At 41.4% G+C, this 24,597-nt stretch overlaps 1 protein-coding gene across 1 annotated transcript in view; it reads left to right on the top strand.

Moving 5' to 3' along the window:
- Nucleotides 1–24,597, top strand: part of LOC126470779 (gamma-tubulin complex component 3-like) — a 223,444-nt gene that overhangs the window by 94,356 nt on the left and 104,491 nt on the right. The window contains exon 4 of the mRNA XM_050098787.1: nucleotides 15,901–16,140. Within this exon, the coding sequence (XP_049954744.1) occupies nucleotides 15,901–16,140 (240 nt within the window). The remainder of the gene's footprint in view (nucleotides 1–15,900; nucleotides 16,141–24,597) is intronic.

Genomic DNA, 24,597 nt, shown 5'->3' with positions numbered 1-24,597 from the left:
CTTTCCTCTATTGAGTGATTCCAGTTGCTTTTCTATTCCTTGGACACTTATTTCGATATCAGCCATTTTTTCGTTTGTGCGAGGATTTAGAGAAGGAACTGCAGTGCGGTCTTCCTCTGTGAAACAGCTCTGGAAAAAGGTGTTTAGTATTTCAGCTTTACGCGTGTCATCCTCTGTTTCAATGCCATCATCATCCCGTAGTGTCTGGATATCCTGTTTCGAGCCACTTACTGATTTAACGTAAAACCAGAACTTCCTAGGATTTTCTGTCAAGTCGGTACATAGAATTTTACTTTCGAATTCACTGAACGCTTCACGCATAGCCCTCCTTACGCTAACTTTGACATCGTTTAGCTTCTGTTTGTCTGAGAGGTTTTGGCTGCGTTTAAACTTGGAGTGGAGCTCTCTTTGCTTTCGCAGTAGTTTCCTAACTTTGTTGTTGTACCACGGTGGGTTTTTCCCGTCCCTCTCAGTTTTACTCGCCACGTACCTCTCTAAAACGCATTTTACGATTGCCTTGAACTTTTTCCATAAACACTCAATATTGTCAGTGTTGGAACAGAAATTTTGTTTTGATCTGTTAGGTAGTCTGAAATCTGCCTTCTATTACTCTTGCTAAACAGATAAACCTTCCTCCCTTTTTTTATATTCCTATTAACTTACATATTCGGGGATGCTGCAACAGCCTTATGATCACTGATTCCCTGTTCTGTACATACAGTCGAAAAGTTATGGTCTGTTTGTTATCAGTAGGTCCAAGATGTTATCTCCATGAGTCGGTTCTCTGTTTAATTGCTCGAGGTAATTTTCGGATAGTGCACTCAGTATAATGTCACTCGATGCTCTGTCCCTACCACCCATCCTAAACATCTGAGTGTCCCAGTCTATATCTGGTAAATTGAAATCTCCACCTAAGACTATAACATGCTGAGGAAATTTATGTGAAATGTATTGCAAATTTTCTCTCAGTTGTTCTGCCACTAATGCTGCTGAGTCGGGAGGTCGGTAAAAGGAGCCAATTATTAACCTAGTTCGGTTGTTGAGTGTAACCGCCACCCATAATAATTCACAGGAACTATCCACTTCTACTTCACTACAGGATAAACTACTACTAACAGCGACGAACACTCCACCACCGGTTGCATGCAATCTATCCTTTACAAACACTGTCTGTACCTTTGTAAAAATTTCGGCAGAATTTATCTCTGGCTTAAGCCAGCTTTCTGTACCTATAACGATTTCAGCTTCGGTGCTTTCTATCAGCGCTTGAAGTTCTGGTACTTTACCAACGCAGCTTCGACAGTTGACAATTACAATACCGATTGCTGCTTGGTCCCCGCATGTCCTGACTTTGCCCCGCACCCGTTGTGGCTGTTGCCCTTTCTGTACTTGCCCAAGGCCATCTAACCTAAAAAACCGCCCAGCCCACGCCACACAACCCCTACTACCCGTGTAGCCACTTGTTGCGTGTAGTGGACTCCTGACCTATCCAGCGGAACCCGAAACCCCACCACCCTATGGTGCAAGTCGAGGAATCTGCAGCCCACACGGTCGCAGAACCGTCTCAGCCTCTGATTCAGACCCTCCACTCGGCTCTGTACCAAAGGTCCGCAGTCAGTCCTGTCGACGATGCTGCAGATGGTGAGCTCTGCTTTCATCCCGCTAGCGAGACTGGCAGTCTTCACCAAATCAGATAGCCGCCGGAAGCCATAGAGGATTTCCTCCGATCCATAGCAACACACATCATTGGTGCCGACATGAGCGACCACCTGCAGATGGGTGCACCCTGTACCCTTCATGGCATCCGGAAGGACCCTTTCCACATCTGGAATGACTCCCCCTGATATGCACACGGAGTGCACATCGGTTTTCTTCCCCTCTCTTGCTGCCATTTCCCTAAGGGGCCCCATTACGCGCCTGACGTTGGAGCTCCCAACTACCAGTAAGCCCACCCTCTGCGACTGCCCGGATCTTGCAGACTGAGGGGCAACCTCTGGAACAGGACAAGCAGCCATGTCAGGCCGAAGATCAGTATCAGCCTGAGACAGAGCCTGAAACCGGTTCGTCAGACAAACTGGAGAGGCTTTCCTTTCAGCCCTCCGGAATGTCTTTCACCCCCTGCCACACCTTGAGACGACCTCCCACTCTACCACAGGTGAGGGATCAGCCTCAATGCGGGCAGTATCCCGGGCAACCACAGTTGTAGTCCGATCAGGCGATGCGTGGAACGAGCTGGCCGTCCCCGACAAACCCCCATCTGGACCCCCACAGTGATGCCCATTGGCAACAGCCTTAAGCTGTGTGACCAAAGCCAACACTGCCTGAAGCTGGGAGCGAAGGGATGCCAACTCAGCCTGCATCCGAACACAGCAGTTGCAGTCCCTATCCATGCTAAAAACTGTTTTGCAAAGAACGTCTGAACTAATCTACAGAGAGCGCAAACAAATCGACAAAATTTAAACGGTGTTGTGGCTTCAAGGCAACCACTGATTGGCGAGGCTGTCACATAGTTTACTGCTGACCTCGGGATGTATTCTCCCTGGGGTGGTATCGATAATATGTGACACCACACAACTACTTGCAAGAAGCTTGCAAATTGACACTGCAGCTCAGTCTGACCACCTGTTGCTGGTGTAGGGAAGCAGCATACTCACGCCTTATAAAATTCACATCAGTCTTTCCATTGTGTGCCAGCCTAGTCCGCTGTAACTAGCTCTGACATCATAAATATTGTGCAATACTTTAAAATGAAGTAAATAACCTGAAACGTTTCTAGCATGTCAGGAGTAATACAAAAACAATATGTGTTGGATATCAGTTCAGTAACTTTATCCAATTTTGAAATTTGGATGTTTTTATGTAAAAATCGTTGGCGCAACAGAAAGGAGCTAGAAACTTAAAAATTTATATTCTGGATCTCACAAATTAAAATTTTAGTTGAAATTCATGATTTTCTGGTTTTTGTCTTAGAAATTAAGGAAGCAAGATAAAGTAGGCGAATAAATAAAGCTAGGATGTTTAAATTTAAGTAGAAGGGAGATCCACTATAATCATAAAAATGTGACAAGTTTCAACAGAATAACTATAAAACTATAGCTATAGCGTATCTCCAAAGAGCAAGTTCAGAGCTCGTCTACTGTGTGTAGTGTAATTAAATTAATTCTCTCACCCAAAATATTTGACTTAGCCACGTCAGACTTTTATTATGATTACTTACTTGTGTGCTGATTGCACAATTAAATTGAAAGCTTCATCAGCCATCAGCAAAGGAAGCAATGACTTACTCGATAACTTAGTGGTGCATTACTAGCCCAGCGGCTAGTCGGGAGAGCAGATTTGATCAGGCGTTCCCTTAGCCGTCCGCACCACGGCTTTATATGTAAGAATGCTGCGCAAGAAAGGAAGGCCCCGGTTCTCTCCAGACATTGATTAGTGCACCACCTGTGCCGGGAGTCGTGTCGCGTCTGTATCGTTGATATAAACAGCCTCGGATGCAGTAATAAGTTACTCGGGATACACGTAACCATGAAATTGTTTTCAAGTGAAGTGTTAATTTTGGGATGACGTTAATGATCTATCTTTAGTTTACGTATGTCGTATTTTCACATGCTGCCGCAGGACAGACATTCTACCATTATTAGCATGGCGTTTGATGAACATTATCATCAAATTATGGTGAGCATTCACTTAAACATTTAATTTGAACAGTTAGTTGCTTCTGTGACTTTTAGAATATAGTGAACATTTTAGAGAGAATGGTTTTTGATTATGAATCCCAGACAATCTCCTAATTCCTCAGAGCTATAAGCTGTAGGTATAAGTGTATTTCTCAGATGAAGTGGGCACTAGGAATTCTAATTACAGGCTTCACGTTTTGCTAATCACTTTCTGGTTGCCAGTATTGTAGTTAGAGAGCCAGTGTTGAGAACGGCAAACAACAGCATTAAAAAAATAATAGGAACATTTAACAATTATTCCACCCGCGGCCCCACACTGGGTACAAAGATTCTTCACAGGTTGCCAGAGTTGTTCCAAAATGTAACATCGTGAGAGGTAATAGAATGAAAGTAAGCAAAGCAAACAAGTCTTCAAGTTTGTGTCAGCCCGTGAACATCATTTCTATATTGGAGATAGCAGCATTCACTTTTTTTCCCAAGCTCTTGGGCGTGGTACTTTGAAGAAAGTCTCCCATGTACCCTAAGCCCCAGGAATTTAAAATGATTGACTTCGACTGATTTTGGTTTTACAAGACTTGGGTGTCACAAACCATTTGCACTGTGTTGAGCTGCACTTGAGCTGATAATATGTTCTCATAGAGCAAAGTGCTGATGTTAAAGGCTACCCTATTAGTGACATCATAGATATTATATTCAAGGTCTTTGCTAATAACATTTTTCATCTGCAAAGAGAGCAAATTTTTGTCATGTCCTATTTACAATGGCAGAGCATTGATTCATATCAAGATAAGCTATTGACTCAGAAGAAAGCCCTGTGGGAAATTCACTAAACATGGCTCCAGTTCCCCCTGCGGGTCTGGGGATTGGAATAGGCCCAAGGTATTCCTGCCTGTCATAACAGGTGACTAAAGGGAGTCTCTCACATTTCGGCCTTTATATGATGGTCCCCTGTAGGGTTTGACCTCCATTTTTCAAAATTTTTCTGAAGAGCGAGCTAATTGGGGAAGGGCACCTTACATGGTGCATTGTGTCCATCTTGCCTTGAGACCTGTAGTCTGCTTTCTCATTGTTGCATTGCAGTACCACTCACCCTCCATCTCTTGGGTGAGGACACCTTCCTGGGTGTGTTTTCCACCATGCACTATGCAGTGTTGCTTTATGTGCTGATGATGACCATGGACTTGTTTGCACCTAATAACCAGCATGGTAGCCAGTCTGTTGTGATGGGACCACCATGTATACTGTTGGTTGTAGCCCCCTGACAACACAGGGATCACTCTGCTGATGCCTGTGGCGTTAACTCCCCACATATGCCAAGGAGTAGATGCCTGTCACCCTGGGGCATCGGGACTCCCGACAATGATCATCCTGCCAGGTGGCCTTTGCTGGGACTGTGTGGTGCCCGTGGGGAGGGCCCCTGGTCAGAGTGGGAAGCATCAGGGCAGATGACATGTGATGAAGCGTACCATGTCATCACTTGCTGTTGATAAAACACCAGCAGTCTCTAAGCATTCTAAGTCTCAGAACAATGAAAGGAAGTATGAACCTAAATTATTGCCCTCCTTGGCCACACCATTGGAGGAATGCCAGGCTAAGGATGACAGTGAACCTTAATTACCCCGGTACCTCAGATGTACAAGAACTGATGGGGACTCCTTTGTTTTGATGAAGCCACAGTTTTTTGTAGAGCATTTAGAGGACAAATTTTGGGAGGTTCTAACAACCCTACCACAACAAAGGTCAAAAATTAATTATGATTGTAGTGTTGCTCACGCTACTAAATATTGTATTTTCGGGCAACAACAAAGTTATATTATGTGGCAGGTGTCATTAGAGCACAGTTAATAAAGTACTTTTATGAAATAATGGATAAACTAGGCACTCATCTTTTCGTGTTTCCCATGCTGGTTTCGTTGTGAACTCATGGCTCAATCATCGAAAATCTAGGTGGTGGTGATTCCAAGCTCAGATGCAAAGAGGCCTAGGTGGTGTTCTGTGATATTCAAAAGTTTTATAGATTTGTTTCATAAACCATTCTTGAAGATGAAACTTTTGCAAGTTAGGACAATGGTGATGTAAAAAAGTAATCAGCACTCCGAATTTAAGTTACACTTCTTTTTTATTACTTTTGTTGCAACATCACTTGACAATATAAAACATACTTGAAAATATATTCCTCACTGTTAAAGTTCACATTTCATGAACTGACTACAATTAGCGTCTTTTCAACATGATGACCAAGACTTGACACTCTAAATACTGCTTACAAGCCCAAAAATGAGAGTTAAAAGTACATCAAAGATCATAGTGACAAAAGAAGGAATACACTAAGAACAATATCATTGCAATATAAACATATCGATGTATCAAAGTACCTCTACATTAATGAAATCAAATCTGAATGTTGTCACCGAAATATGTTAACTATTTTACAGAAACACAGTAGAATATTGCTGGTATTGAGAGGTTGAGGTTATGTGCTGCAGTGGTTATGTAATTAAAGTACCATTACAAGGTGGAGGGCTTGTCCAAAATGCAATCTGGGTCAAAAGTTGGGGGATGTTTCTGTTACCATTACGCCACATAAGAGCTAAAATATGGTCCTGGGTATTGTCTTCCACATGTACTTTCTTTTGCTGGTTGGCGACAAGCTGCATGCCAATTTAGAGTGGCAAGGCGTTCATTCCATGCGGCTCGTCCCTCGGAGTCAGTTGGATAATTGGGCTGCCACTGGTGCCTTCATCTTTATCTTTGCCTTTGAGGGTGACACATTACCTGAGAAGGTCAAGGGGATGGTCTATTGCTGTGATGTGAAGCCATATGCCCCCCCCCCCCCCCCCCCCCATGCAGTGCTATAAGTGCTGGAAGTTTGGCAATATGTCTTCCCAGTGTACTGCCAGGTTCACATGTCGAGATTGTGGATGTACATCGCATCCCAATAATCCATGTGCCCCACCTCCCATCTGTGTCAACTGCAGAGAGCACCATCCACCTTGCTCACCAGACTGCAGGGTTTTACAGAAAGAGAGGAAAATCACGGAATAAAAGAACCTGAACTGACTGACCTACAATGAGGCTAAGAGACCATATCAGGGCCTACATCCTGTAGCTATGACCAACTCATATGCCACCACCACGAGAACACTTGTAGCCCCATCAGTTCTGCAAATTCTAGTTGACCCTCAGAGCCAGAAGGCTACACCTGTCCCCTTGATGGTGGGGGCGCTTGCTCCCCTGTTGCTCTTGCACTACCTACCTTGGGGGCACTGCCCCCCCCCCCCCCTCCCCCCAACCATTGGGGACACCAGTCCCCACTTCTCAGATGGAGAAGCATAAGTCTTCTTCAGCTCCTCTCACCAGGAATGGGTCCCTTGGGTCACTCCCTTCCCAGGTTCCTGCTAATGAGAAAGATGACACCCGCTAGTGGCTGTAGTGCCCAAAGCAGTTGGTCGTAGGGCTTCACGATCATCCTCAGTTTCATAGACTGAATCAGTGAAGCCCTCCTAGCCACAGAAGCCCAATGCCCACAATGTGCTGTGGGGCTCGGCTACCATTTGCTCCAGGGGTCGGATGGAGCGACTCGTCCATTCTGAGAATGTCTGCGTTCTGAATGCAGGTCAGATGACTCGCTTTTCCACAGCTACAGTGTCTTTTTCAGCTATTGATCTTTGTTTTTGTTCCTGAACTACTGCAGAGTCAGTTCAGTGGGAAGTGGCTCTAGATTTACATTCTAGTGACCACTTTCCAGTGTGGATTCGTCTGCCACCTAGGACAGTGACCAGCAGCAGACCATGCAGGTGGCTTATACAAAGGGCAAATTGGATAAAGTACAGTGGACAAGCTGTTTTTGAACGAAAGGATTGTGCACAGGAGGCAGTGGCCCATATCACTCATAAGATCCACAGGGCTGCCCCAGAGTCCATCCCCAGGTCTGGTAACCACCTCAGACGACAGCCTGTACCTTGTTGGAATGACGAGTGTTGTTTGACAATCAGGGCCAGATGGACAGCTCTGCAGAACTTCAGTGTCCAATTAAAGCCAATCTTCATGCCATCAGGTCTGTGAGAGCACATGCAAGGCGAGTGATCAAAGAACCGAAGAGGGCTTCCTGGAGGGAAATCATGACTTCCATTAATCAGTCCACTTCTGCCGCGCACGTTTGGGAATCAATAAGACGGATTTCAGGCGAGGGTAGCCCACATCCCCTTAGAGCCTTGTCAAATAATGGGGGTCTTGGTGGACACTCCAGAAGACATGGCTCACGTTTGAGCAGAACACTTCTTTACTGTTACTAAGTTATTTAGACAAGCCCCTGCTGTTCAGGTATTCTGTCGGACTGCAGAGATGAGGAAGCTCAGTTTATTCTCACGTAATGAGGAAGTCTACAGCCTTCCATTCTCCATGTGGGAACTGGAATCAGCTTTATTGGTAGACAGATACACTGCTCCAGCTCCTGATGAGATCCATTATACCATGCTTCGTCATCTGTGCCCTGAAGTGAAAGGTCAGCTCCTCTCTTGTTTAAGTCACATCTGGTTTGATGGACAGTACCCCATGACTTTGAAGGAGGCAATATTAATTCTATTTTGGAAACCAGGCAAGGATCGTAGCACCCCTAACAGTTATCAGAGTGTCACCCTTACAGCTGTATGTGTAATACTGTTGAACACATGGTCAACCACCACCTCGTCTGTCTGCCTGAGTCCCGAGGTCACCTGAGCCACTTTAGTGCAGTTTCTTATGCTACCGTTCCACTCTTGCCAACTTAATTCTACTGGAGATGGCAATACAGGAGTCCTCCTTATGCCAAAACCATTTGACACTTCTTGGAGGTACAGCATCCTTCACCAGCTTCATGAATGGGAGCTACGTGGACTCCTGCCGCTTCTGATCGAATGCTTTCTCAAGGACCGGAGTTTTCGTTATCGCATTGGTGATGCCATGTCTGATTGCTTTGTTTGGGAGAATGGTGTGCCCCAGGGCAGTGTCCTCAGTGTCATATTGTTTGCTATTGCTATCAGTGGCATTTCCTCTGCAGTCAGGAGTCCTGTCAAATGCTCTTTGTTTGTGGATGACTTTTCAATCTTCTAATCTTCCTATGATCTTATGATGACGAGGCAGCTACAGCTGGCCATTAGGAGGCTGGAAACCTGGGCCAAAACAAATGGTTTTGGTTCTCACCTGAAAAGACTGTGTGTGTCAATTTTAATTGTGCTGGTCGGAGTTTTAACCAACCAGAGCTTAAAATCGGGGACCGTATTTTATGTTCTCAAGATACTGTGCACTTTTTGGGTTTATTATTTGACATGACGTTAACATGGCTCCCTCACCTGAAAGACCTACAAACAAAGGGCTTCTGGTTGTTGAACATTCTGAAATGCCTTGGCAAAAAAACATGGGGAGCTGACAAGTCCCAGCTCTGCATTTATATAAGGCATTTGTTTGATCACGCCTAGACTATGGCAGCATGGTCTACGGATGAGCCCGCCCTTCCTACCTCTGGATGTTAGATGCTGTCCACCATGAGGACATTTGGATATTGACTGGAGCTTTTCGGACCAGCCCACTTCAAAGTTTGTGTGCAGAGGCTGATGAACCACCCCTCTGGATTCGGCAACATATCCTTTTGGCTCGACAGGCACTGAAAATGTCGGCATCACCTCAGTCATTAGCATTTAATTCAGTGATCCAACCCACCTTCGAATGACTGTTCAGGAATCAGCCCCAACAAACCCAGCCATTTGGTACATGTGCTACAGAGTATCTCAAGGATCGGGATCTCTCGGGCATGAAAATACACACACAGGGATGGAATGTACTGCTGCCTTGGTGTCTTCAGAGGCCCAAAGTGATTTTAAGTTTGACACAGTACGCGAAAAGTTGTACTCCAGACGTGGTTTTTACAACTTTGTTTTTGTCTATTTTAAGTATGTACCTTAGTATTATTGTTATTTATGCAGGTGGATCCCAGCAGGAGAATGCTCTCGGTTGTTCTGTGGTTGCCCATGATGGGGTGTTTAAAGTGTGTCTTCCAGAACAGTTTACAAATTGTGATGCGGAGTTAAGATGACACTCTGATGGCACTGGAGAGGGTTCACAGACATCACTGTATGAGTTTTCTTGTCTGTTCCAACTCTCTTAGTGCACTGCAAGCGCTTCACCAAATGTATCCGGTAGACCTGCTGATTTAGCTCATCCACGACTCCTTACAGTGGCTCCAATGTTGTGGCAAGGTGGTGGTCTTTTGCTGGGTACCTGGCTAAATTGGGATACAGGGTAACAACATGGCTGACAAAGCTGCCAAGGAAGCATATTGGGATGGTGTTGCCCATCAGTGTCCCATCCCGTTGCATGCCATTATCCCATTTTCTGACAGATGCTTCATGTGTCAGTGGGAGACTGAATGGTTGCAGGTGTCAGACAACAAACTGCGGTCGCTCAAATCGACCACAAAGGCTTGGCGGACTTTGTGTCAGCCTCGCTGCTGGAAGGAGATTTTGCTTACAAGACTGTGCATCAGGCATAGTCCTGGCTTCCTCCTCCAGCAGGAGGATCCACCATTCTGTGAAGTTGGTGGCATGCCGCTTTCAGTTCAGCATATTGTAGCTACATGTGTCCTGTATACCGATATTAGAGCAGCCCTTGGTCTCGCTGGAGATCTGCCCACCATCCTCGCAGATACCGATACCAGTGTTAACAGAGTGGTGATACTTTGTGGACTGTCAGGCCTCATCCCTAACCTGGTAGGGAAGGGCGACAGACTTCAGTACATTATAAACTGCTCCTCATGTGGGGATAGACTTCATCCCCATCCATGAGATTTCATGTTGACTTTTCATCGTGGCACTGATGACCATGATGTCGAGTTAACCCTCAACTAAATCATCATCATCGTCATCATCACAGGTGAGACATAGGTGCACTTCAGTGTTTGTCCCTGTCTCCCCTGCTGGAAGACATGGGTTTGGTGATTTGGAGGGTATTGTGGCTGCTACATGATGGTGCTCCAGCTCACTGTTCTCTAGTGTGTGGATCTGAAACACTAGTACACACAAAACATTCTGACTTGTCTGTGTGCTTTCAGTCAATGAAATCTACATTGTCAAAGAGCTTTTATCTCCATTTTCAATTGAGTGCATATCCACCCGTACATCCATACAACTTTTTTGATGCTGTCTCATGTTACTAACTGCAAAGTGGGGACAGCAATTACTGGTTTCTGTAATATAGATGGAATGCTACGTCCAGTTTGCAGTTGGTAGCATGGGACTGCATTAGGAAATATCTTGTTCCATAATCAAGCATAACTACATATTGTTACTGTTGTATTCATCAAATAAGTTTGGCACCCCCTCCCCCTTAGTTGCTGTAATGATGTAGCATGCTTGCACACAACAAATGTCTTGTCTCCATTTGAATTTAGGCTACGGCGAAAATAATGTTGGCAACACAGTGAGTAACAATTAACAAACATTTATGAGTTCTGTTCAAAAATTCCAGAGCATTTGTAATTTCATGCCAATGGTGTGTTGGAGTGAAATACAGGTTAGCATCCCTGCACACACCTGTGTTCAGTGTGTAACTGTCAGAAGTTTCATCATTATATGTCTGTTACTAATTGATCGGTGTTGTATGGAGTAGAACGTTGTATCACACAGTTTGTGAATTTTGAGATGACAGACATAGATGAGCAACATCTCTGCATTAAATATTGCATGAAACTGGAGAAAACCACCTTTACAGAGACATACCAAATGATGGAGGAATCCTACAGTGATCAATGCTTAAGCCATATCAGTGTTACGAATGGTTCACTTGGTTTAAAAATGGCCAGATGGAAGTTAAAAATGGCCCTCATTCAGGATGCCCTACGACATATAGTGATGATGCTGATGTCAGGAACATCAACAAAATTGTGTGAGTCAATCGAAAATGGACAGTCCGAGAGGTTCCAGAAGAATCCAACATTTCAGTTGGATCATGTCATGAAATCCTGAGACAGCATCTTGTAATTCATCATGTTGCCACCAAATTCATCCAACAGCTCCCAAGCCAAGACCAGAAAGACCTTCACCTTACAATCTTTGAAGAGCTTTTAGATTGGGCAAATGAGAACGAGATGTTCCTTAAGGGGAGGTTTACTATCTTTGGCCTGAAAAAAGCATGTTCTTTGAGAATTTTTTTCTCGGTATGTGTTGTATATATCAATGTCAAATTTGGTCAAAATGTTTATTGATATCTCCTCTACAAACTGGAATTTTTTCGACTGGGAATGTCAAAGAGCAAAGGCGGAAGTGCCGTCAGAAGGAAACGAAATTTTGATGTAGACCTCCATTCGTGGTATGTCACGTCAGCCGGCTCATCTGAAATCAAAATTGAGTTGACGTTAGCGAGGTATATGAGATTCTTTAGGAGTTGTACCTCACTTAAATTATTTGAACCATAGGAAACAAAATGGCGGCCATTTGAATAAAATAGTGTTTCGTTAATCGATTTTTCGACTTCGTTGGCCAAGTAAAAATACTTGTAGTTGATGGATTGGAATAAAAGCGGTACAACTCCTAGACTATTTAGTTAGCTTCGTTGGATGCAAAGAATCCTACCAATCGGTTCAGTAGATTTGAAGTTACCATACCGTGCAATAAAAAAAAAGTCATTTCGAGAAAAATGCGTTTGTAGTTTTGACTACATATAAATGCAATATTATGCTACGTACATTCAATCTATTCCTCGTCCATAAACTAGTCCTTCCTCTTCCTCATAGAGAGCGTTCTGCTCAATCTGGGCCATCCTGCGCTGCTCCAGAGCCACTCGTACGGCCAGTCACAAGCAGTTTTCAGCTGCTTTAATCCAGTGGTTGTCCGAATGCTTGGTGAACTGCGTCAAATAGAGTCCCAGGGTGACGTCCATCATTGTCATGGTCTTCAGAATTACTGAATACCCTTCATTGAAGCTGCTCACTGCCAGGCAAGTTGCAATCTCCACAGTCTTCACAACAGAATGCAAAAGCTTGGGGGCTAACTTCCAAACACAAGTGTTCAAACTTTCATTTGAATTTTGTGTGTTTCCTCCCAAGCACCAGTACAATAACTCACCCTCTGAAAGAAAAAAAACTGGTGCATGAAAAAGGCCTATTTCAGGCAGGTGCGTTTTTTGTTCAACCTCGCATACCATACATTTCCGTTCCGTATTCGGAAAAACTGTTTCAGGGGTGGATTCTAAACACTTCTATGGATCCAAAAATGCAATTTTAAAAAAAAAATCGATTTTTTGAACCAGAAGATAGTAAACCTCCCGTTAAGAGAATCATAACTGCCAATGAGACCAAATGTCAAAGCCATGCTCATAGCGTTCTTTGACTTTGAAGGATTAGTTCATCATGCATTCATGCCACAGGAACAGGCTGTTAATTGATGGTACTATTGGGACATGTAGCAATGCCTGTGAGAAAGTGTGAGAATGAAATAGGCTTCAATGTGGTGCGACAATTCATGGCTCTTGCATCACAATAACGCATCTCCCCATTCATCCCTGTTGGTGCATGACTATTGCACAAAAAATGAATCACTGTGCTGCATAATCTTCCATATTCTCCAGACCTGGCCTCTGTGGACGTTTTTTATTTCCAATGTTGAAAATCCCATGGAAATAATCAAGATTTGTTATGAAAGACAAAATAAAGAAAATTCGCTTATGGCACTTCGTGCAATCTGGCAACAGGCATACGAAGACTGCTCCTGGAAGTGGAAATGGCGTTGGAAGCAGTGTATCAATTGTGGAGGAGAATATTTCAACTGAGATGATACACAGTAAGTAAAAGGTAAGTGTAGGAAAAACTTTGTGGGCAAATTTTCAGAATTACGGTTGTATTATTTAAATAATCACCTTTAGTCTGATGATATGTGAGCATGGCACTGAGGTTGAAGTTATGAACACAAATCTAAACCAAACTCACTGAATGACAACTGACTAGTGTAAAGGTCATTCCAGCCTGGCTCTACTGTCAGAGACAGATTTGTCTTATATATCACAGACTGTCATGCATTAAATGCACTATGTTGTATGCACACTGCCAAATGATGGAAAGACCCCTGCCTTCAATACAGACTGGGAATTCCTATGTATTTTTTAAAAGAAATCACTTGATGGTCATGTAAAGTGTTTATTTTGGCACCATACTATCATCAGTCAGTAAGGAAACTCTCATTAGAAGAACATAAGAATGAAAATATGATGCACTTGTTTTTTGATGACAATTCACCATTCATAGAGATTACAAATAATGATACCTGTTTCCATGGTCCCTAGTGATTAGGTGTCTTCAGTTTTGTGGTGAACACAAATATCTCAGTTCCTTAAATCTCTCAATCAATAGAGAGGTTCATTTGCTCACATATGTGGCAAGAAAGACTGTAGGTTTTAAACAAAAATTGAACTAAAACAAACTTCTTTACCTTCATGTCAACAGTTGAAAGAGCTCAAGACAATTGGCTATGTAGGAGACAAAAGTTAATGATGTTTCAGTAATTGAAACATTGCATGAAAAGTTTTTAAAGGGGTCTCAAGTATTCTCATGACTCAAGACTGATTTCAGTTTGTTTCTTGGACAGATCTCACTTTCTGATGCTAATGTATTCCTCTCCTTTGCCTCTGCCTCTGCCTCACACACACCTGGTTTAGTCTTGTTAAATATCGTGGATTATTGCCATTTTCCTACATTTTAGATTCTCTAAACTGCTGCTGCTGATACTACTACTACTACTACTACTACTACTACTACTATTTTACGAAGGACATAGTAGCCATACTTTGTTTATTCAGGAAGTCAAATTACATGAAGTCAGTCTGTAGTCATTAGCTGATCTGATATCTTGGCTGTACACACACCTAAAATTAAATCATCCTCAAACTCTTCCATTGCTCTTGTCTGCTTCTACAGTGATGTACGTTACCTTCTTAACTTACCTTATTCCTCTTTTTTTTCTTGTTTGATGGCAACCTTTTAAGTTTTGGTAAAAACATTGAAAGAAAAAAAATTAGTATTACAAGTTGTTTCATTGATTCTCAAAATATTTGCCATTAAAATTCATTCACATCTTGTATGTGTTAAACAAATTTTTGAAATATTTTTTTCCATTCTGAAGATACTCCTTAAGCATAGTTTAAGGACTATTCATTATCTGTGTGTGATGACAATTGCTGTCTATGTATTTTTTTATCATTTTTTTACATAAGGGTACAAAAAGAAGTCAGTAGGCATTAACTCAGGCGAATATCGGCAGTGAGACATTAGTCTGATTTTTTTTTCTTCATCAAAAAATTGTTTGATGTCTGATGTGACTGGTGACTCCGTCATGGTGAAGAATGCTGTATCATTTTCAGTTGTTTCTCCTGATTTTATCAATGGATTGTGGCAAAGAAATTATTTTTTCCCCAACACTATTTCTTTAAATGCTCTTTGTGACCGAACTACTCTGCCAATTAATGAGCTGCCATTTTAACAGCTGGCCGAAGTGGCCGTGCGGTTAAAGGCGCTACAGTCTGGAACCGCAAGACCGCTACGGTTGCAGGTTCGAATCCTGCCTCGGGCATGGATGTGTGTGATGTCCTTAGGTTAGTTCGGTTTAATTAGTTCTAAGTTCTAGGCGACTGATGACCTCAGAAGTTAAGTCGCATAGTGCTCAGAGCCAGCCATTTTAACAATAACAAATGACAAATTTAAAGCAATAGAAATGTAACACTTCAATAGTCTCATGTTGTGGTTGGTTGTATTGTCAAAAATAGTTCAACTTTTGTCAGAGAATGGAGTGTTAGTATGGTGTTATGGTCAGCCAAACAAAGAGTTGTTCAATTTATAACATACTTAGTTTTATCTAGCTTCAACATATGGGACACATTTTGACAATGTAGCGACCATTTATGCATAATAGGTATTGTATGATGGCTCGTTAATAACAGTAGAGTTTTTAAATGATGCTTCCTTAAGGGTTGCTACTCTTAGTAATGTTGCATTTGAAAAATGTGAGACTGTAAGTCATGAATGAACAGCTACATCAGTGTCCTCTATTCTCAAGTTATAACACCAAACATGATATTTGCGTAAAAGTTTCTATTAACCTTATCTATCAAAAACAGAGTTTTACAATTGCTGTATTTGTGATTAGTTTCTTATTTATACCATGTGCCCATCAGTGCTTTATTTACAAAGTACTTTCCATCTCAGTTACAGAAGCACTTGGATGCTGCTGTTGATTCATCACCGACAGAACAGCAGCTGCAACCATTTACGCTGAATCAGATGGCAATATGCATGCGGAGTCCGATGTGGAGACTGCAGCTATTGCTGTCACTAGTAGAAGCATGTCGTGGTCGTTGCGGTGGTGCTCTTGCATCTTCTGTTCACAGCTTTCTACATCATGGTGATCCAAATATCCGTCATTGTGTTCGCATACTCCTAGCTTCAGTAAGTTATATATTTTTGTATTGAGCGTGTTTGCCTTTAATTTTGTGATAATGAGGTCTTTAAGGAAAATTGACTTGGTACTTTCAATTTCAAAGAGTATGTTGTGGTTTATCTGATTTAATTTGCAGTTTAGCTGGTACAATGTTCAGACTACACTTGGACTTGGCATAAATCACTTAGATACAGATACTGTTAGTACGCACTAAGACACAAATGCCACAGGAGAATAGTGTTCAGACTTCAGAACTTTTATAACACTCAGCCAAAAAACTTAACTAATTCCATCCCTTTGTGTTGTTTTCCAAAGTCTGTTACCTGTTAAAATGGTTGAATATCCTATCAACAGATCATCTGCCAGGCATAAACATTACTCATAATGACAAATATTTGTTTCAATTGTAATTAACTAAATTTTTATTTAATTATTTCCACTACATGTGTTCAGGAATAGTCACTTTCACATATAGTGAGAAATATGACAATGTTATATGCCACTGCAGGTTACTCCCTGATGATACAAACAATATTCATGTCTTTAGCATGACTGCCAGTGGGCACGCACACAACAATTTAATAAATTTATTTGCTCAACTACTTGTCTAGGGACTGGTTGTACACTGTTGCAGGGTGCCCTAAAAATTTAATAATAAAATAATAATAATAATAATAATAATGGAACCTAAAGATCAAGCAGACACAGCAAACCCAGCTAAATATCGCCCCATAACATGCCTACCAACAATATAAAAAATATTAACTTCAGTCATTACACAGAAATTAATGACACATACAACACGGAACAAAATTATAAATGAAGAACATAAAGGCTGTTGCAAAGGAGCACGAGGATGCAAAGAGCAACTGATAATAGATGCAGAGGTGACATACCAAGCTAAAACTAAACAAAGGTCGCTACACTACACATACATTTATTACCGAAAAGCTTTTGATAGTGTACCCCACTCAAGGTTTCTACAAATATTGGAAATATACAAAGTAGATTCTAAATTGGTACAGTTCCTAAACATAGTAATGAAAAATTGGAAAACCACACTTAATATCCAAACAAATTCAAATACTATCACATCACAGCCAATACAGATTAAGTGTGGAATATACCAAGGAGACTCATTAAGTCCTTTCTGGTTCTGCCTTGCTCTGAACCCACTATCCAACATGCTAAATAATACAAATTATGGATACAATATTACTGGAACATACCCACACAAAATCACACATTTGCTATACATGGATGATCTAAAACTACTGGCAGCAACAAATCAACAACTCAACCAGTTACTAAAGATAACAGAAGTATTCAGCAATGACATAAACATGGCTTTTGGAACAGACAAATGTAAGAAAAATAGCATAGTCAAGGGAAAACACACTAAACAAGAAGATTACATATTGGATAACCACAGCGACTGCATAGAAGGGATGGAAAAAACAGATGCCTATAAATATCTAGGATACAGGCAAAAAATAGGAATAGATAATACAAATATTAAAGAAGAACTAAAAGAAAAATATAGACAAAGACTAACAAAAATACTGAAAACAGAATTGACAGCAAGAAGCAAGACAAAAGTTATAAATACTTATGCTATACCAATATTGACCTATTCATTTGGAGTAGTGACTTGGAGTAACACAGAACTAGAAGCACTCAATACACTTACACGATCACAATGCCACAAATATAGAATACATCACATACATTCAGCAACAGAGAGATTCACATTAAGCAGATAGGAAGGAGGAAGGGGATTTATGGACATAAAAAACCTACATTATGGACAGGTAGACAATTTAAGAAAATTCTTTATAGAATGAGCAGATAGTAGCAAAATACACAAAGCAATCACTCATATAAATATATTGGCTACACCACTACAATTTCATAACCACCTCTACAACCCTCTAGATCACATAACATCAACAGATACGATGAAAGTAAATGGGGAAAAGAAAACACTACATGGCAAGCACCCGTATCATCCAACACAGCCACACATAGATAAAGACGCATCCAACACATGGCTAAGAAAAGGCAATATATACAGTGAGATGGAAGGATTCATGATTGCAATACAGGATCAAACAATAAAACCAGATATTACAGCAAGCATATTATTAAAGATCCCAATACCACAACAGATAAATGCAGACTTTGCAAACACCAAATAGACGCCGGCCGCGGTGGTCTCGCGGTTAAGGCGCTCAGTCCGGAAGCGCGCGACTTCTACGGTCGCAGGTTCGAATCCTGCCTCGGGCATGGATGTGTGTGATGTCCTTAGGTTAGTTAGGTTTAAGTAGTTCTAAGTTCTAGGGGACTGATGACCACAGAAGTTAAGTCCCATAGTGCTCAGAGCCATTTGAACCATTTTGAACCAAATAGAAACAGTAGATCACATCACAAGCGAATGTACAATACTAGCAAATACAGAATACCCCAGAAGACATGACAGTGTAGCAAAAATAATACATCAGCTACTTGCCATACAACATAAACTAATAAAACAACATATTCCCACATACAAGTATGCACCACAAAATGTACTGGAGAATGATGAATACAAATTATACTGGAACAGAACCATTATAACAGATAAAACACCACCACATAACAAACCTGACATCATACTCACCAACAAAAAGAAGAAATTAACACAACTAATCGAAATATCCATACCCAGTACAACAAATATACAGAAGAAAACAGGAGAAAAAATTGAAAAATACATCCAACTGGCCGAGGAAGACAAGGACATATGGCATCAGGATAGGGTTGACATTATACCAATTATACTATCAACTACAGGAGTCATACCACACAATATCCACTAGTACATCAACGCAATACAGCTACATCCAAACGTATATATACACCTACAGAAATCTGTAGTTATTGATACATGTTCAATTACCCAAAAGTTCCTAAATGCAATGTAACATATACCGTACAGTTAAAAGGAAGTCACGCTTGATCAAGATCCGCGTCACTTTCCATTTTTAACCAGACACAATGTCTGAGAAAGGAAAGAAATAATAATAATAAACAATTCATATCACACTTAAATTTGAAACATCAGATATGAAACTCGGAATGGTCCATTTGGAAAGTTACGTAGCTGACACAGGATTAGAGTAAACTTCACTTTTATCGCAGTCAACAAATGGTAGTCTTACAGAGGCTAGTACTCCCAATAATTAAACATTATTTTAGTATAGCAGTGCAGGCACACAATTAGTCCCTACATGGGTAGTGTTTTACTTGAGTAAAAGCACATTGCAGTACTCTAACTCAATTCTCCACCTTTATCTAATTCACACAGTCTGTTGAATAACACTATCTCATACAAAAATCAATACAGTTTTTCATGTTAACTCACAATGAATAAAATGCATCTTTACTATTGCAAACCGTTTTACCAGAGGATGCAGAAAATGGTACAGTAGTTGTCATAATGCAGAAACAGACTGATGTTTCTGATGTTCAAAAAGGCATCATCATTGGATTTTGGGCCAAGCCTGGAAGAATTTCTGAAATGACCAAGTCTGCAAAATGCCACCGTGGTTAAAGTATACTGTGCATGGCAAAATGGCATTATCCAAAACTGACACTGAGGCAACTGTGAGCTGGACAACTGACCAGCCCCATGTGCCAAGGGACTGCCATAAATGTCTCCTTAATGTTGCTGCATATTGGTCTCCACGGCAGGTGCCTGATTTTTGCACCTATTCTGACCGCTGTTGATAGACAATGAAGGCTGAAATTTGCATGCCAGTACTGCAACTAGACATCCACTGAATGGCAACAGATGGCCATTTCAGATGAAGCACATTTTATGATCCATTGGATGGGTGGTTGTTGGTGTGTATGGTGTGAGGCATCTGATAGAAAACCTTATGTACATCTACATTTATACTCTGCAACCCACCCAACGGTGTGTGGCGGAGGGCACATTACGTGCCGCTGTCATTACCTCCCTATCCTGTTCCATTCGCGTATGGTTCGCGGGAAGAACGACTGCCAGAAAGCCTCCATACGCACTCGAATCTCTCTAATTTTACATTCGTGATCTCCTCGGTTGGTATAAGTAGGGGGAAGCAGTATATTCGACACCTCATCCAGAAACGCACCCTCTCGAAACCTGAACAGCAAGCTACACCGCGATGCAGAGCGCCTCCCTTGCAGAGTCTGCCACTTGAGTTTGCTAAACATCTCTGTAATGCTATCACGCTTACCAAATAACGCTGTGACAAAATGCACCGCTCTTCTTTGGATCTTCTCTATCTCCTCTGTCAACCCAACTTCGTACAGATCTCATACTGATGAGCAATACTCAAGTATAGGCTGAACAAGTGTTTTGTAAGCCACCTCCTTTGTTGATGGACTACATTTTCTAAGGACTCTCCCAATGAATCTCAACCTGACACCTGCCTTACCACCAATTAATTTTATATGATCATTCCACTTCAAATTGTTCCGTGCACATACTCCCAGATATTTTACAGAAGTAACTGCTACCAGTGTTTGTTCCGCTATCATATAATCATACAATAAAGGATCCTTCTTTCTATGTATTCGCAATACATTACATTTGTCTATGTTAAGGGTCAGTTGCCACTCCCTGCACCAAGTGCCTATCCGCTGCAGATCTTCCTGCATTTCGCTACAATTTTTTAATGCTGCAACTTCTCTGTATACTACAGCATCATCCGCGAAAAGCCGCATGGAACTTCTGACACTATCTACTAGGTCATTTATATACATTGTGAAAAGCAATGGTCCTGTAACACTCCCATGTGGTACGCCAGAGGTTACTTTAACTTCTGTAGACATTTCTCCATTGAGAACAACATGCTGTGTTCTGTTTGCCAAAAACTCTTCAATCCAACCACATAGCTGGTCTGATATTCTGTAGGCTCTTACTTTGTTTATCAGGCGTCAGTGTGGAACTGTATCGAATGCCTTCCGGAAGTCAAAAAAAAAATGGCATCTACCTGGGAGCCTGTATCTAATATTTTCTGGGTCTCATGAACAAATAAAGCGTGTTGGGTCTCACACAATCGCTGTTTCCAGAATCCATGTTGATTCTTACAGAGTAGATTTGGGGTTTCCAGAAACTACATGACATGCGAGCAAAAATCATGTTCTAAAATTCTACAACAGATCGATGTCAGAGATATAGACCTATAGTTTTGCGCATCTGTATGACAACCCTTCTTGAAAACTGGGACTACCTGTGCTCTTTTCCAATCATTTGGAACCTTCCGTTCCTCTAGATACTTGGGGTACATGGCTGTTGGAAGGGGGGCAAGTTCTTTCGCGTACTCTGTGTAGAATCGAATTGGTATCCCGTCAGGTCCAGTGGACTTTCCTCTGTTGAGTGATTTCAGTTGCTTTTCTATTCCTTGGACACTTATTTCAATGTCAGCCATTTTTTCATTCGTGTGAGGATTTAGAGAAGGAACTGCAGTGCGGTCTTCCTCTGTGAAACAGCTCTGGAAAAAGGTGTTTAGTATTTCAGCTTTACGCGTGTCATCCTCTGTTTCAATGCCATCGTCATCCCAGAGTGTCTGGATATGCTGTTTTGATCCACTTACTGATTTAACATAAGACCAGAACTTCCTAGGATTTTCTGTCAAGTCGGTACATAGAATTTTATTTTCGAATTCACTGAACGCTTCACGCATAGCCCTCCTTACGCTAACTTTGAAATCATTTAGCTTCTGTTTGTCTGAGAGGTTTTGGCTGCATTTAAACTTGCAGTGAAGCTCTCTTTGCTTTTGCAGTAGTTTCCTAACTTTGTTTTTGAGCAACGGTGGGTTTTTCCCGTCCCTTACAGTTTTACTCGGCACATACCTGTCTAAAACGCATTTTACGATTGCCTTGAACTTTTTCCATAAACACTCAATATTGTCAGTGTCGGAACAGAAATTTTCGTTTTGATCTGTTAGGTAGTCTGAAATCTGCCTTCTATTACTCTTGCTAAACAGATAAACCTTCCTACCTTTATTGTATTCCTATTCACTTCGATATTCATGGATGCTGCAACGGCCTTATGATCACTGATTCCCTGTTCTGCCCTTACAGAGTCGAAAATTTCGGGTCTGTTTGTTATCAGTAGGTCCAGGATATTATCTCTATGAGTCAGTTGTCTTTTTAATTGCTCAAGGTAATTTTCGGATAGTGCACTCAGTATAATGTCATTCGATGCTCTGCCCCTACCACCCGTCCTAAACATCTGAGTGTCCCAGTCTATATCTGGTAAATTGAAATCTCCACCTAAGACTATAACATGCTGAGGAAATTTATGTGAAATGTATTGCAAATTTTCTCTCAGTTGTTCTGCCACTAATGCTGCTGAGTCAGGAGGTCGGTAAAAGGAGCCAATTATTAACCTAGCTCGGTTGTTGAGTATAACCTCCACCCATAATAATTCACAGGAAGTATCCACTTCTATTTCACTACAGGATAAACTACTTCTAACAGTGGCAAACATGCCACCACCGGTTGCATGCAATCTGTCCTTTCTGAACACCCTGTCTGTGCCTTTGTAAAAATTTCTGCAGAATTTATCTCTGGCTTCAGCCAGCTTTCCATACCTATAACAATTTCAGCTTCAGTGCTTTCTATCAGCGCTTGAAGTTCTGATACTTTACAAACGCAGCTTCAACAGTTTACAATTACAATACCGACTGCTGCTTGGTCACCACATGTCCTGACTTTGCCCTGCATCCTTTGAGGTTGTTGCCCTTTCTGTACTTGCCCGAGGTCATCTAACCTAAAAAACAATCGTCATGAGGTTCCAGGCCAGAGGATGGAGCATCATGGTCTGAGGAATGGTTTTGTGGCATTCCAGAAGGCACAGTGGATTGACCCAAGTAGCCATATATCCTTTGGGACCATGTCAATCCCTACATCAGTTTGTTTTTCATCAGTGTGATGGCATCTGCCAGCAGGACAATGCAACACATCACACAGCTTGCAGTGTACATGCATGGCTCGAAAAGCAACATTATGAATTTACGATACTTGCCTGGCTGCTAAACTCCCCTGGGTATAAACCCAAACGAGAATCTGTGGTATCACCTCAGTCGGGTTGTATGCACTATGGAGCCTCAATGAAGAAACTTAGCACAGCTAGCCATGGGACTAGAGTCAGCATGGCTCCACATCCCTGTCAGTACGTTAAAGCAGCTCATACACTCATTCTGCACATCTTCCAGCAGTCTGCACACTGTGCGTGGACAGTGTATAAATAAAAATTCTGTGAATCAGTAAAGCTTTGACAGTTTATGTACTTTGACACATTTATATACTTCGACATACAAAAACCACAACATAACAAAGGTGAACACACAATCTTTTGCTTCATATTTTTCTAAATAGTTTGTTCACTGATTGCAGTGCATCAAATATGCCCAGCTTATGATTTGTATTGTAAATGAGTAAAAATGTTGTTAGGACAAATTTACTGATTTTACTGTCTTTCTGTTTTACTGTCTTTCCGTTTTACTGTCTTTCCATTTTACTGTCTTTCCGTTTTACTGTCTTTCCGTTTTACTGTCTTTCCGTTTTACTGTCTTTCCGTTTTACTGTCTTTCCGTTTTACTGTCTTTCCGTTTTACTGTCTTTCCGTTTTACTGTCTTTCCGTTTTACTGTCTTTCCGTTTTACTGTCTTTCCGTTTTACTGTCTTTCCGTTTTACTGTCTTTCCGTTTTACTGTCTTTCCGTTTTACTGTCTTTCCGTTTTACTGTCTTTCCGTTTTACTGTCTTTCCGTTTTACTGTCTTTCCGTTTTACTGTCTTTCCGTTTTACTGTCTTTCCGTTTTACTGTCTTTCCGTTTTACTGTCTTTCCGTTTTACTGTCTTTCCGTTTTACTGTCTTTCCGTTTTACTGTCTTTCCGTTTTACTGTCTTTCCGTTTTACTGTCTTTCCGTTTTACTGTCTTTCCGTTTTACTGTCTTTCCGTTTTACTGTCTTTCCGTTTTACTGTCTTTCCGTTTTACTGTCTTTCCGTTTTACTGTCTTTCCGTTTTACTGTCTTTCCGTTTTACTGTCTTTCCGTTTTACTGTCTTTCCGTTTTACTGTCTTTCCGTTTTACTGTCTTTCCGTTTTACTGTCTTTCCGTTTTACTGTCTTTCCGTTTTACTGTCTTTCCGTTTTACTGTCTTTCCGTTTTACTGTCTTTCCGTTTTACTGTCTTTCCGTTTTACTGTCTTTCCGTTTTACTGTCTTTCCGTTTTACTGTCTTTCCGTTTTACTGTCTTTCCGTTTTACTGTCTTTCCGTTTTAAGTTATTTTTAGGTATGTTAAGATGCTTTTTAGTTAATTTTTTTGCGACCACAGGACCACATTAGATATATTTGTATATGTTTCAAGTGTCATTATACAGAGACAGCATATCATACAATTTCATTGGTGAAAAATGCTATACAAA

The sequence above is a fragment of the Schistocerca serialis genome, chromosome 3 (genome assembly GCF_023864345.2).
Source record: "Schistocerca serialis cubense isolate TAMUIC-IGC-003099 chromosome 3, iqSchSeri2.2, whole genome shotgun sequence".
Lineage (NCBI taxonomy): Eukaryota > Metazoa > Arthropoda > Insecta > Orthoptera > Acrididae > Schistocerca > Schistocerca serialis.
This window is presented reverse-complemented; position numbering and strand designations above follow the sequence as displayed.